Source organism: Syngnathus leptorhynchus, chromosome 22 (assembly GCF_054491065.1).
Source record: "Syngnathus leptorhynchus isolate UIUO chromosome 22, UIUO_Slep, whole genome shotgun sequence".
NCBI classification, from domain to species: Eukaryota; Metazoa; Chordata; class Actinopteri; order Syngnathiformes; family Syngnathidae; genus Syngnathus; species Syngnathus leptorhynchus.
In genome coordinates, this window is record NC_141216.1 from 6,062,501 (window position 1) to 6,079,270 (window position 16,770).

General features: G+C 43.3%; 4 protein-coding genes and 1 long non-coding RNA gene across 11 annotated transcripts in view; 3 read left to right on the forward strand and 2 right to left on the reverse strand.

The window, feature by feature from the left end:
* calcoco2 (calcium binding and coiled-coil domain 2) overlaps positions 1-495 on the reverse strand; it is a 7,619-nt gene extending 7,124 nt beyond the window's left edge. The window contains exons 1-2 of one of the 3 annotated variants that reach the window (XM_085904365.1): positions 310-495; positions 1-7 (exon numbers count right to left, since the gene is read on the reverse strand). The exon at positions 1-7 is cut by the window's left edge and continues 169 nt beyond it. The gene's annotated coding sequence lies outside the window, so the exon portion shown is untranslated. Of the gene's footprint in view, positions 88-309 lie in introns of those variants that run through there. The other 2 variants (XM_085904366.1, XM_085904368.1) reach the window with 2 other exon arrangements.
* Positions 1-8,093, forward strand: part of ttll6 (tubulin tyrosine ligase-like family, member 6) — an 8,192-nt gene extending 99 nt beyond the window's left edge. Inside the window, exons 1-19 of the mRNA XM_085904361.1 lie at positions 1-12; positions 1,348-1,577; positions 2,257-2,449; positions 2,581-2,712; positions 2,994-3,113; positions 3,177-3,217; positions 3,280-3,395; positions 3,512-3,642; positions 3,705-3,861; positions 4,009-4,152; positions 4,225-4,310; positions 4,380-4,605; positions 4,660-4,838; positions 4,952-5,140; positions 5,367-5,508; positions 6,010-6,216; positions 6,285-6,350; positions 7,126-7,240; positions 7,703-8,093. The exon at positions 1-12 is cut by the window's left edge and continues 99 nt beyond it. Coding sequence (XP_085760487.1) covers positions 2,439-2,449; positions 2,581-2,712; positions 2,994-3,113; positions 3,177-3,217; positions 3,280-3,395; positions 3,512-3,642; positions 3,705-3,861; positions 4,009-4,152; positions 4,225-4,310; positions 4,380-4,605; positions 4,660-4,838; positions 4,952-5,140; positions 5,367-5,508; positions 6,010-6,216; positions 6,285-6,350; positions 7,126-7,240; positions 7,703-7,893 — 2,253 coding nt within the window. The 5' untranslated portion in view covers positions 1-12; positions 1,348-1,577; positions 2,257-2,438 and the 3' untranslated portion in view covers positions 7,894-8,093. The remainder of the gene's footprint in view (positions 13-1,347; positions 1,578-2,256; positions 2,450-2,580; positions 2,713-2,993; positions 3,114-3,176; positions 3,218-3,279; positions 3,396-3,511; positions 3,643-3,704; positions 3,862-4,008; positions 4,153-4,224; positions 4,311-4,379; positions 4,606-4,659; positions 4,839-4,951; positions 5,141-5,366; positions 5,509-6,009; positions 6,217-6,284; positions 6,351-7,125; positions 7,241-7,702) is intronic.
* LOC147039727 (uncharacterized) lies at positions 3,922-14,816 on the reverse strand. Its single transcript, XR_015063428.1, has 3 exons — positions 14,715-14,816; positions 7,662-7,889; positions 3,922-6,358 (listed from the first exon to the last, which is right to left on the reverse strand). It is a non-coding gene; the product is annotated as an uncharacterized LOC147039727 (long non-coding RNA).
* hoxb6b (homeobox B6b) lies at positions 9,237-12,660 on the forward strand. Of its 4 annotated transcripts, none has more exons than XM_085904377.1 (3): positions 9,237-9,630; positions 10,876-11,284; positions 12,052-12,660. In XM_085904377.1, the coding sequence occupies exons 1-3, from the start codon at positions 9,607-9,609 to the stop codon at positions 12,312-12,314; spliced, it is 696 nt and encodes a 231-aa protein (XP_085760503.1). In that variant the 5' UTR covers positions 9,237-9,606; the 3' UTR covers positions 12,315-12,660. The 4 variants fall into 4 exon arrangements, with proteins under 4 accessions (XP_085760503.1, XP_085760505.1, XP_085760502.1 ...); XM_085904379.1 differs by having other exon boundaries at positions 9,238-9,619; XM_085904376.1 differs by lacking the exon at positions 9,237-9,630 and having other exon boundaries at positions 10,677-11,284.
* On the forward strand, positions 12,971-14,677 carry hoxb5b (homeobox B5b). 2 transcript variants are annotated; one of them, XM_085904373.1, is made up of 3 exons: positions 12,971-13,448; positions 13,503-13,749; positions 13,815-14,677. In XM_085904373.1, the coding sequence occupies exons 1-3, from the start codon at positions 13,158-13,160 to the stop codon at positions 14,060-14,062; spliced, it is 786 nt and encodes a 261-aa protein (XP_085760499.1). In that variant the 5' UTR covers positions 12,971-13,157; the 3' UTR covers positions 14,063-14,677. The 2 variants fall into 2 exon arrangements, with proteins under 2 accessions (XP_085760499.1, XP_085760498.1); XM_085904372.1 differs by having other exon boundaries at positions 12,971-13,749.
* Positions 14,817-16,770: the final 1,954 nt, after the last annotated feature.

Genomic DNA, 16,770 nt, shown 5'->3' on the forward strand with positions numbered 1-16,770 from the left:
TTTCAGGCTGGGGTGAGTGAAGACAGCAGGTGTTACCAAGACATAACAGTGACATGACACTTCTTTTAAAAGTCTCTTTCCTCTTGGTCGTCTTTTTTAATTATTATTTTTAGCAGTCTTTTCTGCATTTCACTTTCCGTTTACAAAATAAACCTCTTAAAATAATCTGCAACGATAACGAAATAACTTGTACAATTTGTTCAGCTGTAAGATAATGATCTGGTTTGTTATTAAGCGTAATACTGATAAGTAATAGCTTAAGAAGAGCTGATGTGACGACGTAAAGCATGGAAGAGAAGTCAAACTTACATGTTTTTGTTGTTATCACTGCGCTCAACGATTGAAGTCCGCAACTTGTTGTGTTCAGGGACCCTCGGATCAGTGCATTTTTCTGGCGATGTTCCACAAGATGGGTTTATTTGTTGCTAAAAAAAAAAAAATCGAAATGTTGTTTTCTTGCATTGAATATGTGAACAATGTGGAAGTCACCATGGCCCAGCCGGCACCTTTAATTGAACTTTGACCATTACGCCACTAGATCATCTAGTCAGATAACATTTTGATCGAAGTCCGATTTGTTACAGGATTAAATTTCTTTACATTGTAAAGCGTCTGTCTACCACAAGAGGGAGACAACCCCATAGAAAAATCTATTCCGTTGGTCTCTTTGCACATTTAATTTTTAACTGATTAAAATATAAGCAGATTGATTTATATGGTCTTCTTTTCGGAAAATGATATACAAGAGAGTAGGCCTACATTTAATTTAGTATTTGTACTCTAATTAGGATTACATTCGACATTTTCACCAAATGTAATTTGTTTTTACTTATTGTCTTATTTTTTTATTATACGATATTTATTTTAATAATATTTTTTATTCATTTTGTAATATTTCAGTTTGATCTAATTTAAATGTAAATTAATACGTATACTTTAGATATACACAGAGTATATATTGATATTACATTACATTTGTATAATAATTTCATTTTATTTAACTGCAATCTATTGTTTCAGCTCTATAAATATACACCAGGCTGTTGATTGAGTAAAAGCAAAAAGTATGACACTGACATTAGCGACATATTTTTTGTTAATTTGTATTTTACAGATATTGCACTTGATATATTGTAAAAATGGTCTCAAAACTTGCATTTATTTTTCCAATTTTTAAAAATAACACACCTAATAAATCAAACAACTTTAAAATGTGCTTTGATTGAAATAGAATATATTACTGTCATCATATTCACGGTACATTTTGGACATTCTGTATTCATAAATGATTGTAAAATATCATAAAAATTAACCATCAATACAAAAAAGAAACATGTTTCCGCAAAGGCCGCAGGGATCAACGACCAATCAGCGACGAGCCACCATCCAATCAGAGACGAGAAGGCCAGCGATGTGACCGTGTTGCTGATTGGCTTACATCAGAAGCGTCCTTGTTCACGTCAAACTCTAGTTGACTTGTTGACTCTTTGCCTGTTTGTGTCAAGAACAGCAACGCCGAAGCCGAAAAAAAATCCAACAAAGCGGCGGTGGTTTGAAAACTCACTCAATCCGAGCAGGTTCGTCATGTTTAATACCATTTAAAGCCATTTTTCAAGCAAGAAAGCGAGCTAACTGGCTCGCAGCACAGCGGTCTCCATGGAAACGCTGCAGCATTTGGTTTCCATGGCAGCATGACAGCAAAGCGTTTAACCTCTTTTTTTTACTCTCGCAAAGTTTACAACCTCAATAAACAGGATATATGTGTGTGTGAAGTAGTTAACCTTGTGATGTTTTTTAAATAACTACCCTTCAAGTGCAGTCAGTGAATGATTTTCACAGGATTTTAGCATTTAATAAAAATGCATTTCACTACATAGCATAGCAATTTTCACACTAACTTCTCAGGTGACCTAATGCATTGGGCAAGAGTGAAGAAATGGAGCAGCTCAGAGATAAAATGAGGTCATTTAGAGATTTTAAAACAAATGGCCGAATCTTGAAACGAGCCCTAAAGTGCACAGGTATAAGGAGGTCAGAGGTGAGTGGAAATTTAGGGCAGGATCACTTAAAATAAAAAGTATAGAGTAGTAATAGAGACCTGTAATAGTTCAGCAAATGTAAATTTCATGTCAATGTTGATTTTTGAGCTATTGGTTGCCATGGCAACATTTGAGCACCATCTGAAGCTACTAAGAGTGACTGACTAGCTCTCTGTCATCCTATTTTTCTCCTCGACACTTTCTAATTGCTCACCAGATCCCAGCGATGCTCATCTGACCCGAGCTCGCCATGACAACATGACGCCTGCTTCCATTTCTCCTGGAGACGGCGGCTCAGGGCTTCATCTTGACGCATTTCGACATCTCCTGCGTCGGCTTGGCCATGCAGGCGATGGCGAGTGACTAAGAACACTAAGGTCACTTTGGAGGCCGGAATAAATGAATCAACTGTGAGTGTGGAAGGTAAATTTTTCTCATTCAAATTCATGAAAAAATAGGATATTATTCTAGCTGCGTCTATTGAATGTGAAATGGTAACACAAATCCCGCCACGTAACTAAAGCCAGTTAAATGTCATCAGGCAGCCTAACTGGACCTTAAGCGACCCTGAGCATCATCCACATCATTGGATCCCAACGCTGACACCTGGCACCTTGAATTTATACCTGCCATGCCCCCTAAAGCCCTGCCTAGCGTCCATAAATGATTCACAGTAAGAACAAACGTTCGCGACACTAGATTCTGAATTCAATCTAGTCTCGGTGATAATATTGACAATATTTTTCATCCTTCATGATTATGTGCGCACTAACAAGTTCCAAACAAGAGCTATTCATTTAACAATGTTTTTATCGTATCACTCCGCGATATATTTCCGAGAGCTCGTTCCGATATGTTAGCTGAGAGTTACAGTAAATGAATTGCCCATTAAACCTAAATGAATCAAAACAAATCACCTTCTCGTATCCTAGCTTTTATTTCGTCTTAATTCAGGATGACTCTGCCGTTTGGATGCAAACAGCAAAGAAAAGGACAAGCAGAAAATATTATCCAAGCGCAAAACCTACCAGGGCTGGAACACGCCCTCAAGAGGCGCAAGAAGTCCAAGAAGAGGTCGGACATCTCCTTACCTGCCGAAACGCCAAACGCTTTTAACCGTCATTTCCTTTCTTGCAGATATGTGTGGATTAATTTGTCCAACTGCAAGTATGAAAGCGGTAAGAATTTGAATACATTGCATCAGTAAGTAAACACACTAAGTTTGTCTTTTAAATCCCAGTGCGGCGCGCCGCTCGTCGCTACGGCCTCAAAGTGACGGAGGGAGACGATTGGACGCTGATGTGGTCCGACTGCTCCGTGTCTTTGGAGAGGGTGAAAACCATGAAGCAGTACCAGGTAGTGGTCCAAAGTCAAATCTGGAGTACACCCTGGACTGGTTCTAAGCCCTTTGCAACTCTTTGTAATTTCATCCAAAGAAAGAAAGCTTCACACGTGTGTTTTCCGCATTCCAGAAAATCAATCATTTCCCAGGAATGATCGAAATCTGCCGCAAAGACACTCTGGCCAGGAACTTGAACCGCATGTTGAAGCTCTTCCCGAAAGACTACAACATTTTTCCGAGAACGTGGTGTCTTCCGGCAGAGTGCGTTTGTTTTCTACTCCACCAAACCATCTCAAGTATTGACTCTTCATTGTCTTTTGTAGCTACTACGACTTCCAGGCCTACACGCGTGTCAAACGACACGCCGCTTTTATCTGCAAGCCAGACTCGGGCTGTCAAGGACGCGGCATCTTCATCACAAGATCCAGGAGTGACATTCGACCTGGAGAACACATGATCTGTCAGCTCTACATCACCAGGGTGGGTGCTCGACACATCCCAGGTGACAGTAAGTTGCATAACGACTCACATAAACCGAAAACGTAATATAACCTCATCTCAACACACACACACACACACACACTTGTACACGTGGACATACTCAAATTGTAAATGTCTTGAATCCAGCCTTTAATCATGGACGGCTACAAGTTCGACTTACGTATCTACGTGCTGGTGACGTCATGTGACCCGCTCAGGATCTTCCTGTTCAAGGAGGGACTGGCCCGTTTCTGCACTACCAAGTACATGGAGCCAACACTCAACAATATGGTGAAGACAGATGTTCTTGACATTTGGAATGATCACAGTATTGGAGATGAGACGGTCATTTTCTCTCATTAGGACGAAGTGTGCATGCACTTGACCAACTACGCCATCAACAAACACAACGACAACTTCGTCCGTGACGACCACACCGGCAGCAAACGGTGCATTGAAAATATAACACGACGGTAAAAGGAGCAAAGTTGTCAGCGGTCCGGTTTTGGTTCCTCCAGGAAGCTGTCGACTCTCATCCAGCAGTTGGAGGAAGCACGTGCCGACGCGGACAAGCTATGGGGCGACATCGAGGATATGATCATCAAAACGCTGATCGCCGTGCAGCCCGTCCTTAAACACAACTACCACACGTGTTTCCCCCACCACAGCGCCGACAGCGCTTGCTTCGAGATCCTCGGCTTCGACGTCCTCCTGGATCAGCGCATGCGGCCCTGGCTGCTCGAGGTACTGCCTCTTCACTAATTGAAAGTACTCAGCTAATTTTTGAGGTGTCGATAGGTGAACCACTCGCCCAGTTTCACCACCGACTCGCCGTTAGACCGTGAAGTGAAGGACGCTCTGCTATTGGACACGCTGCTGCTCATCAACCTGAACGCCTGCAACAAAAGCAAAATCACCAAAGAGGAACGCAAGCGCTCCAAGGAACGTCTGCAAGAGAACCGGACCAAAGCGGCAAGGTTAGAAATCTTCCTGCAAGCTCGTCTTTGTGTTTCGAGTCAAATCGTGTCACTTGAGTTCTCTCCTTTTTTATTTATTTATTTATTTATTTATTTATTTATTTATCCGTAAGGACCGAGGAGCTGCTGCAGCGCCAGGCCGCCTCGGCCCAGCAGATAGAGACATACGAGGCCAATCACATGGGAGGCTTCCGGAGGATCTTCCCCAGGGAGGGAGGAGATAAGTACGACAAGTTCTTCACACAGGGAAGCTCGCTGGTGCAAGCCACGGAAGCTTCCAGAGCGCGACAGGAGTGTGCCAGGTATCTGAGAAATTTCCACCAGCCAGCTATGGGGAGAACTTTTTCCATATGATCCAAAACCCCCCTAAAAAAGATTGGTTAATAGTTAAAATTATCATATGGATTGATACAATTAGATGGATTGTTTAAATTAATATAACAATACACAATTGGATAACTGAATATAATAAAATAGAAAAAAAAATATTTATTTTGAAAAATAAATCCCATTGCTGTCCATGCAAAGGCAACTTCTACAAGAACTGCAAGACAGGCAGAGGACCGTGAACACCGTCCGGAATCGGGACTCTCAGGGCGAAACGGCAGGAGAGCGCTCCAAAAATCTCAGACCTCGACCGGCACCACGCAGACCCCCCGCCACCGACACGGTGATTCTCCAAAGCTGCCGCAAGAGGGCGTCCGCACGCTCTTTTGTCCCAGGATGAATTGGTGGCCTTCTCTTTGACCCCGCTGGCAGCATTCAAATGAGCCAGATGATGCTTGCACACTTTTAGTGTCGCCACATGCAAATGTACGAAGCCCCAGACGTGACATTGGGGGGGGGGGGAGAAAAAAATTATTGCGGCCACGTTATAGATAGAACGTGTGCAAAAAAATGATCATGTGAGACCATGCAACACTAATTTGGAATAATATGGAAATAATAATTGCGTTCCTGGAGCGAACCTTATTCAGGGTCGTTTTTAGTGAAGGTGCGCTCCATTTATTCACCCTGATGTCCAATATTCAATTCACAATAGAGCATTTGTGCACATTAGACCTTTTTCATTGCCGCCAATTATTATATTTACAGTTTAGTATTTTTTGGGGGGATTATTTTTAAATTGTACCTAGAAATACCAGCCCAAGATTTTTTTTTCTTCCTCAAGCCTCCTGCTGCAGTCAAAACCTGCGAGGTAGACGAGGAGAATGATGAAGAGGAGGAAGAAAAGCGGGTCAAAGCGTTGATCCAAAGGAAGAAGCTGCTACTGGACCTGGGGCTGGTCCAGCACATCCGCCAGTTTCTGCAGCTGGAGGGTCAAGACACTGACTTCCCCCGCCAGCAGGGGGCGTCGGTCGTAAGGCAACCTTTAATGGTGATTGGCATGTCCGTGAACATCTCACCAAAGCGTTAATGTTGATTAACCCAGACTTTTCCCTGCAGGTGGATGCTTTGACGCCACTTTCCGAAAAGACCAAGGCGACTCCCTGCATACTGCCGTCTAGACAGGTAAGTGACTGACAAAAAAAACACAAATACAAAACATTATACCTGATTTCTTTGTGCATCATCACACACACACACACAAAGTATCTGAAAACATAAAAAAAAAGGATGTTAAGTGTGTGTTGAGTGTATTTTTTTTTTCAATAACAGCTCATCTGAGGATTTGTACATTTCGCGTCTCTCTGTGGCCCACGGGCCGTAGTTTTCCCACCACCTCATAAATCTAGCTTTTAGCGCCACCTGTGGTTTGGGCACAACTTCAGAGCTGGCAAATGTTTTGCTTTATTTGAACCAGTGACTGATCCTGGAAGAGGGAGGAATGTTTGTATTTAGAAAAATGTGCATGTGCAAGATTTATGCACTCCACTGAAGTGGAACTTTAAATTGATGTTTCTTTTTCAAGAAAATAATATCACAGATGTTTCTTGCCTGGAATGATGTGTTTTTATACGACTGATCCACCGACCGCTAAAAAATAAGCTTTTTTTTCTTAGTATATCATATTTCCTCTCATTTGTGTTCAATAATAACAAAAGGTGTCCTAAATGTTAAATCATTCCTCCGTTTTGCTTTCTTATGCGCTTGTATTACTGTACAGTGGTATTTTTATTTTATTTTATTATCATTTGGTTTTGTTTTCTTTTGTGAGTAAAATATGAAACATTTGAGAAACTAAGTAATGCACTCATTGCACTTTCAACTGTTTGAGTGGGACAACAATGAGAACACTCGCCAGGTTCTGATTCTGATTCCAAAGCGTGTTTTATTGTCCCACAAGACCTCACTGAGGACTTCAAGTACCATCAGGAATTTTCGAAACACCTCACTCCAGACAGAAGCCTGCCACAAAGACAAAGGATGGACCAGGACTACCGTGAGGGTCCCCGGGTCAGGTGAGGACCTGGATTTTGTTTTGTTTATTTATTTACAGTGACGTCACAGCCACCATTGTGAGGAATTTTTCAGAGGTGGCAAAATTAGTACTCACACGATACTTACAAGTAAAAATGATGTAAAAATATTTTAATAAAAATAATTCTGATCTGTTTAATACAATTTCAAGTGGGGCAATTTATCAAAATATTTGTTGTTGTGAAAATTGGCTTCCCTACAAGAGTTCACAGATTTGTTTTGTACTTATTTGTATTGTCTCCAAACTTAATAACTTAATATTTTATAAATGGCAAAAATGTATTTTTAGTCGTTCCAACTCAAATAGATGTATTGATTGTTTTTCTCCTCCCATAGTGTGTTTTTTAACCGTGAAATACTCCTACCCCAAAAAAGAATGCTTAATAATAATTATTGTGCTACCCAAGTTGAATAACAGGCCTTTCTCTGTGCTCGTACTTCAGGCCCAGGCTTGCCAAACGTCCGGATCCCGAACCCGCGGCCTCTCGTGAGGGGGGTCCCCAAAGGACGGAGCTCCTGCGCACAACGCGACCCCGCGGACCCGCGGGGCCTCCTGGTCACCTCCACGCGCCCCCCTTTACTCCAGAGACCTCGCCTCGCCCGATGGCCCCCGCATCACAGGGGAGGACCCTGAAAAAAAAAAAAGGAATTCGGTTTTTTTCTACGGAGACCAAACACTGCATGCCCACGATTTACAGCAAAACTGTGAACGTCAAAATTCACTTCAAGATTTTTGATTGCTACTTTTTTGTGCCAATTTTAACACAACCAGACCTCAGGGCATAAACGTCTCACTGGGATTTACGGAAATAATAAATTCCTATTTGATTAAAATGAATGCTGCGGTCGTTATTGCAGGAATTTGGGCCTTTCATTAAAATGCAAAAATGAATTTTATGGGACATTGTCGTCAACATGAAGCTATTTTTAATTCAAGAAATTGTCCTGTGATATTTAGAGCAATGTCTTACTCATGTATCATTCTGCATTTTTTGTACTGTGACCTTTTTTTTTTTTTTTTATTAAATGAAAATGCACGTGTTAGCATTTTGTCAGAGGCCATAAAACTTTACAACGTTTGTCAGCTGCTATGTTTGCGCTCCGAAAACAAAAACACAACAAATTGCCCGCAACACTTGTCAGCGTTTTGTTGGCTCAAAAACGTTATTTTATCCTGTTTGAATTGAACATAAAAAGGACGATTAAATTGTCCAGTTTGAAACGAAATGGGCTCTTGTTTTATACAAAGCATTAACATTGTCTTTATAGTTTTGAATAATTTAAAAAGAAACGAAAATAAATTATTTTGCTCTATCAAATACATTTTATAAGCTTATTCAATAACGAATGCTCTAATTGCACTTGAATTTATAAACCTGTCATTGCATTGACGTCCTTATTTGCAAACATTTTCCGCTTTTTTTTTTCCCAAGTTTTTAGGGGCGCCTCAAAGCGACAAACGTGGAATGTGCGTCAGGAATTTATGGTTTTATTGCGTGTGTAAATTCCGGAAATCCTCTTTCATGCCGGCCCACGGCTGGAAAAGGCATTTGACGCAAATGAGATGTCCAAAATATTAAGAAATATGAACAGAACGTTTTAAAGGATCTGGAGGGGATTTAATGTGAATCCAAGCATGAGGAAAAAAAAAAAACTTTTATCCTGAAACGGAATTGCTCATACAGAAAAAGATTAGAAATTTGGGAATGATTTAAGCGCAAGACGAAAGAAGTATATCATGACAATTTCTGGTTTCATAGGATTTCTGATTTAGCCTTTTTTTTTAAATTAATATTTACTCATCTTTGCGTTCATTTTGTTCCAAATCAAACCTTCACGTTGATGTTATTTCTTATTCCCTGCAGAAATGCCGTAGTAAAATAAAAAATAACTTTAATATCTTCATTACACATTTGATTATGATTTCCCGGCTTGGAGGAGGCTCAAAATGGCGCACATAAAAGGGCTGCACTTTATGAAAATTTACAACTTTGCCGTTGCAAGTTTTACGACTGGGGCGGCTCGGTGATTGGCTAGCGGGGATCATGTGCGCGGCCAGAATGACAACTTCTTGTTCCCCAACAGCTCGTCGTGCAGCTGCTTTTTGCTTTCTTATACAACCGCTCTCTATTGCAAATTTGCAGCCGCTTTTTTATTATTATTATTATTATTTTGCGTGCACCACAGTGGGACGAAATTGGGTCAAAGGATTTGGGCCCAGAAGTGGACTGTGGGTTTTATTCTGAGGATATCCGTGTGGAGTCATGGCGGCGGCCTGCACAAGGTGGGATTCTACTGGACTTTCTCGGGGAGACTGGATCCCTGTTGTTTGGGGGCACACGATGGCATGGCTGACGTACGTGGCACTGAGGTAAGGCCGCCATGTTGGCAGCAGGGAGTCCTGCATGCGTGTCCCGTTGGCTTATTGTTTGGTTGCAGCATGTCAAAAAAAGCAGAGGCTTGTGTTTAACATGACGCGTGCACGCGCAGCCCGAGGGTTTGCAGGTTAGGCGAGCACGCGCAGGTCCATTTTGTTGATGAGGTTCGAGTTTGGGATGTGAGATTGAGTGCTGGTAAATTATGGTCGCTGTTGCGTTCATAAAAAAATAAATAAATAAAAAGCAACCTTCAAGAAGCTTTATTGTCGATTTTGTCAAAATGTAAAAAGAAATATCCTAATAGTTTTGTTAGGATGAGGTTAAAAATGTGGCGTTGTAACGTAAAAATTGAAGCAAAAAAAAGAAAAGAAATTGTAATGTGAGGACACTACAGCTTCTTGAATCATTAAAATAACAAAATGAACAAGAATATATATGAAGCTTGATTGTTGTCGTTCTACAGTCGCCATCTTGGCCTGCAGTGCCCTGCACAGTAAATTGATGTGAATTAATTCATATAACAGAACAGTGTTGACTTTTTTCAATGCTGTCTCGTTCTAATCATTTGTGTTGTCTTATTAAATATTCTACACGACTCTGAATTTATGCTGCATTTTTGCTTGAAAAAAAAAATGTCAGCAATGCACGATGAATTGAAGTGTAAACATCACAATATTCATTTAAGGAAGCAATTGATGATCATTGAAGCAATCTGGCCTCATTGATCAGGGAAAAGAAAAACATCAAAACAATCACGTTGTCGCTAATGATGTCATTGATCGGCGTGCCGTCAAAAAACGTGATTGGGATGATTGGCGTGCTGAGTGATGATTTGCTGGTGATCATTTGGACGGAATTTTGGAATTCAACGCGTGATGATGACGACGTTCCACGCTAACGATCGTGCTTTTTCCACGCACTTGATTTGGAGGCACCCGGGACACGGTGCGCGCAACAAGACCCCCCCCCCCCCCCCAAACGGGTGCAGCCGTGCACGCGCGGACGCCGGTGATTGGCCAGAGGTGGATCAGATGGTACATTTCCCCTCTGTGTTCAGTGGCACCTCACAACCACCCCCCTCCTCTCAGCAAAAGGCAAATCTCCGATAAAGTAATGGCAAAAGCACTTGGACTATAAAAGACAACAAATCATTTTCCTCCGGAGTGCGCCCCGTTGTCCACCCAATGAGTTCCTATTTTGTCAACTCAACTTTCCCCGTGTCTCTATCGGGAGGACAGGACTCTCTCCTGGGCCAGATCCCCCTCTACACGTCGGGATACAGCGACCCGCTGAGGCACTACTCCGGCGCGGCCACCTATGGAGGCGCCGCTGCCGCGGCCGCTGCCGCCGTGCAGGACAAGGTCTACCCGGCCTCCTACTACCAGCAGACGGCCATCTACGGTCGGGCCGCCGGCGGGGGTGCGTGCGACTTCAACCCGGCGGGGGGGTTCTATAAGGACGCCGAGGGGTCGTGCGCCTTCTCCGGTCGCGACGACGCGCCGCAGCCGCCGCCGCTTTTTGGAGCGCAGGAGCACGGGCAACGCAAAGGCGAGTGCTTGGGGGATCAGGGCGCGGGCATGAGCGTGGATGATAAGTCCTCCGCGCTCATCTACCCGTGGATGCAGAGGATGAACGCCTGCTCGGTCGGTGAGTGCATGGCACCCCTCGCACGCACGCACGCACGCACGCACGCATGCACGCACACGCTCCCATGCGCGTCTTTTGCACGTTTGCGTCTCTTTTGCGTGTTGCGCGCTGACACGCGCACAAGCACACGGGCCTGCTAGATACAAACAAACAGCTGTCGCGACTAAAAGTTAAAAAAAAAAAAAAGAGTAGACGGTAACACGAAACTACTGTGCGTAAAATTTCTTTTCGGGTTTGGACTGCAACTCTGTCCATCAACACACATAGACTATGATGCCATCTTTATTAACATGCATGCAAAAATAATGTATTTTTAAAATTGAGAAATTAAGAATTAAACGAACTAGAAGTGCGTGTGTGTGTGTGTTTATAAAATGGATGCAGCAGCATCAGGCATGCGCACTAACACACATTTGCCTGATGTTGCAAATATGCAGGTATACAGAAACATTTTATTCTGATTAACCTCGACATAATTTAATGCTAAATGGTATCGACTGTGAGTTATTAGATTTGATCTAGTTTATATACTCATCTATTTATTTTAAAAATGGAAGGCTAAATAAACAAAATCCTACGTGCGTCACCGGAAAATCTCGTTCCTGTTTCTGCACGACCAAAGCGGTGGCACAACGTGACCCAAACGTGCGTGTGTGCGTGCGTGCGTGCGTGCGTGCGTGCGTGCGTGCGTGCGTGTGTGTGTGTGTGTGTGTGTGTGTGTGTGTGTGTGTGTGTGTGTGTGTGTGTCTGTGTGTGTCCGAACGCAGGCCCGTTCGGCACCAGCGGTCGCAGGGGCCGCCAGACATACACCCGCTACCAGACGTTGGAGCTGGAGAAGGAGTTCCACTTCAACCGCTACCTGACGCGCAGGCGCCGGATAGAGATCTCGCACGCGCTGTGCCTGACCGAGAGACAGATCAAAATCTGGTTCCAGAACCGCAGGATGAAGTGGAAGAAGGAGAACAAGCTTCTCAACCCGCCAAAGACACCCGATGAGGAGGAGGAGGAGCAGGCGGAGAAGAAGAGTTAAAAAAAGGACACTCGACGTGTACAAAAACATGCTGTAGATATTATTCATGTGTGGCGTGCTATCTCCTTAGAGCTGCTTTTAGATCTCTCTTTGTGCTGCGTCTTGATTTAGAGACTATGCAAACATGTACAGAAATTTGTAGTGCTTTCGGATCATGTCGTTCCTCGTATATGTATTCGTCCTGTTGTAGGCCTCTGTGCACGTGTTGTACTTGTTCTTCCAGCTTGTACATAAAATGTCAGCTTTATATATCACGATGTCATTATTTATTGCTGTAACGTGTTTGATGCAATATTTTGTTCAGGAAAAATTGTATATAGAAAATAAAATGCCTTTTGATGTATAACCGAAAGTCTGATGATGTTTTTTTTTTTTGGGGGGGGGGGTTTATTATAAATATGAAATATAACAAAACGCGTGTAAGGATTGAAACAATCGAGGGATTGTGTCAAATCCGTCCAAGGATGACGGATGACTATGGAGGCCCCCGTGACGAGTCGTAGGTCGCTTCTCTATTCAGCCACAAGATGGCGCCCTCAGCCCGCGCGGCTTTGCCGGTGCGCGCGGCGGGGAGGCACCATTGACTGGAGCCTAACGACCATTATTTCGTCATCATTTGTAAGCGGCGAGCATGAATTACCTCTTGAAGTCATCAGTGAGGATTTACGACTGGTCAACAAAGGCACGTGATTCCCGAGCGCGCTCCCATATTTGGCGGCATACCTGGCAAAGTACAGTAGGGCTTCATTGCTTATAATTCATGATTGCGTCCATAAATCGTGCAAGCACACAAGGATTATAGCGACAAAGATCTACAAATCGAGGCTTTAAAAAAGCAAGCAAATGAGCTCGTACTTTGTAAACTCGTTCTCAGGGCGCTACCCAAATGGCTCCGACTATCAGTTACTAAATTATGGGACTAACGGCGCAGTGAGCGGCTCCTTCAGAGACCCTGGCACCATGCACTCCGGGTCCTTCGGCTACAACTACAATGGCATGGACCTAACCGTGAACCGAGCCAACAGCGGCGGAGGCGCAGGCGGTGGAGGAGGCGGTGGCGGTCACTTCGGGGAGGACGCCCGGGGCTTCGGCTACCGCCAGACGCCCAATTGCTCGCTGTCGTCCCCGGAATCGGTGCAGCCTCCGCCGCCGTCGTCGTGCGCCTCCGCCGGGCGGGACCTGCGGGAGGTGAAGAGCCCCTCCCCGGCGTGCGAGCGGAGCGCCTCCTCGGCGGCCAACAAAAGCACCAACAACGGGGGATTCACGGACATCGAAGACCCCGCGGCCACCACCGACACCGAGGAACGCGGTTCAGGCTCGGGTGCTCCTCAACGGGCGCAGGAGCCCAGCCACCCCACCTCGTCCGCCCCCGCCGCAAATGAGTGCCACGCGCCGCAGATCTTCCCCTGGATGCGGAAGCTGCACATCAGCCACGGTAAATAAACCTGCCAGGTGTCACTCGAGTCAAATTCCACTTCGAAATTTGATTTATCCTCGCAGATATGACCGGACCGGACGGCAAGCGCGCCCGGACCGCGTACACCCGCTACCAGACGCTGGAGCTGGAGAAGGAGTTCCACTTCAACCGCTACCTGACGCGGCGGAGGCGGATAGAGATCGCGCACGCGCTATGTCTTTCCGAGAGACAGATCAAAATATGGTTCCAGAATCGCAGGATGAAATGGAAGAAGGACAATAAGCTGAAGAGCATGAGCCTGGTGACGGGCGCCAGCGCCTTCCACAACTGAGCCAAGACCGTCGCACATCCGACTCCGCCACGGCCAACCTCTGCAGCCGCTGCAATGGAGGTGAAAGCGTTCTAATAATATTCACAATGATCATCATAAGAATAATAAAACGGAGGGTAAAAAAAAAAATTATACTTGTAACGCTCTGAAGCGCAGCACCTTGCAGCATGCTATTGTTATAGATGACAAAAAAAAAGTGTCCTGTGGTTCTTTTTAGTGGTAGCGTGTAGGTGTCATGTCATATTGATGTAAATATTAATATTTGTCTCTTGGACGTGAGCTCTTTCTCGAAGTGGAGTGTTTTAAGAAAAAAAAAAAGTCATAATAATAAGAAAAAAAATAAAGCTGCTGCCATTTGAATGTAAACATGGGCCCATTGAGAAGGCTTGTTGTGCATACTCGAATTGTTTGGGCTGTCGGTGTGTGTGTGTGTGTGTGTGTGTGTGTGTGTGTGTGTGTGTGCGTGTGTGCGCGTATGTGTGCGTGATGTCAACTTTTGTTTCCTTCTTGCCAACAAGCTTTTTGTATGTAGCTACACGTGAAACTCATAGCGCTTGGAAATAAAACTTTCTCTCTCAAGCCTGGATTTTTCTGACATTTTTTCTGCCTGGTTATATTTTAGCCGATAAATATTGAAATCAAAGTTTCTTACCTTGTAGTGGAAAGATATTCCCGTGGGTGTTTTTTTTTAATCGCTCAAAATGTCCCCAAAAGAGAAGCAGAGATTCTCTTAAGCGTGTACAAGTAAAAAATCCCTCTTTGCAAAGATTGTAAAGGGCCTATATGACATACAACAGTACGCGGCGAAGTCACGTGAGCTCCATAAAGTTGCTTTTATGGTTTTGGGGAGTAGACAATGTTCAATATAATTCACGGGGGCTTGAATGAGAGTGACGGCTTAACGGCGTGCAGGGGACCGAGTTTGCGCGGACGCTCATATATGTGGGACCCTCAATGTTTCAATAAAAGTATCGAGAGGGTCCGCGTTTTTATTGCCTTTTAATCGCATCTTATTCTATTTCACCTTATATCCTGCTTACGTCCACATTTTACGCAGCTAAATGGCAATTATTTGACTTTTTATTAGGCTGACAATATTCCCTTTTCATAAAAAAAATAGATTTACGCCGTTTTGTTTTGTGCTGTTGCATTTGTGTGTGTGTGTGTGTGGAGAACTTGAGCGAGGTTCGGCAGTGATTGATGCCCACCAGGCGAGTCACTGGGCGGCCAAAGGTGGTGCACGGGCCGCATCCATGCAGGCCCTGTTTGTATATATATATATATATTTTCAATCCAAGATAGAAAAGTTCAAAACAGAAAAAGTCAGCTCAACCCTGGATATTTTGCACATATTCATAACAACTATATTAAGTGGCAATTTGGCCTTCCTGTAATGACTATTGCATATTGATAGGGCTAATGTGGACCCGGATATCATGCATTATTCATGACGATGGGATCATCCGGGGGTCAGGAGACCAAATGGAGGCTGACATGTTTTGCACTGTCACTGTGCAAAGCAACATTTAAAATTATTATGATTATATTTATATGTAACCTATATAGAACAGAATAAAAAATGTGGGAAAATACTTTATCCCTCAGAAAAAAACAAAAAGCCTATACTGACAAGTAGGCCTCCCTAATCATTTGACCATTTCCACGTAATTAATTATGAATGAATCCTTTCGAGCCACGACTGAATAATTTGCATTCTATTCATTATGACACTATGAAAACAAACGAAACGTGTTTGAAATGTGTTAATTGGCCCGAAACGAGACGTCAGGTGTGGTGTAATGAGACCTTACTGACAGCAGAGGGCGCCTTAGACCGGCCTGCAGGATGATGGATGTTTTCCTTTTTTCCTCTTTTTTTCTTTTCTTTCTCTTGTTGGTCCGGGTTCTTATCTTAGCCAGGAAAAAGGGGGAGGAAAGGTGGTGTGGGGGTCATGTAGGTTAGAGAAGCCAACGCTTTCTTTTGTATTAACATTTGGATTCGTTTATCTGCCGAAGCAGAAAAAAGAACTGATGGGTCAAAAATAATCAGTTATGGCTCAAAAAGGGACCGACAGCTACTGAGGTCAATTTGACATGATTTTATAAATATAGATTTGTTAATAGGTATTTGCCAAAAAGTGTGTTTCATAACTCAACTGTATTTCTAGAGCACTTTAAAGCAACCACGAAAGAAAAGAAGCACAAGAAAAGAATTCCCACATGAACAGTCAGAAAAATTATGAATCCAAACCATATTCGCACTGCATTAAAAACACATTTCAACAAATCGCCACACATTCTGGAATCGATTCAATAATTTGGCCTCTGATAATATTGGAATTCTGAACACCAAGAAATTATTTATGTAGGGGATGAGGGAGCACAATGGGATACAATTTGCAACATTTATGAGTCCATTCATAATGACAATTTCATTTTTGTTTGGGTTTTGCAAATGTGCCATATCACAAAGCTTTGGGATCAACTCAGAGATTTTCCCTGTAGGAATTAATTACATCAAATTGACTATTCACGGAGCAATTGAAAGCCTTGTAATTCTGAAAATGTGTTAAATATCAAGTTATGTTTCCTCTGTCTTCAATTTTATCATTCATTTTAAGTAGGCTACATCTCGTAAGCATGGAATGTGATATTTTCTATGACGTTTTAAGTGATGACCTCGAGAAGTTTCAAATAGGAGGAGGAATG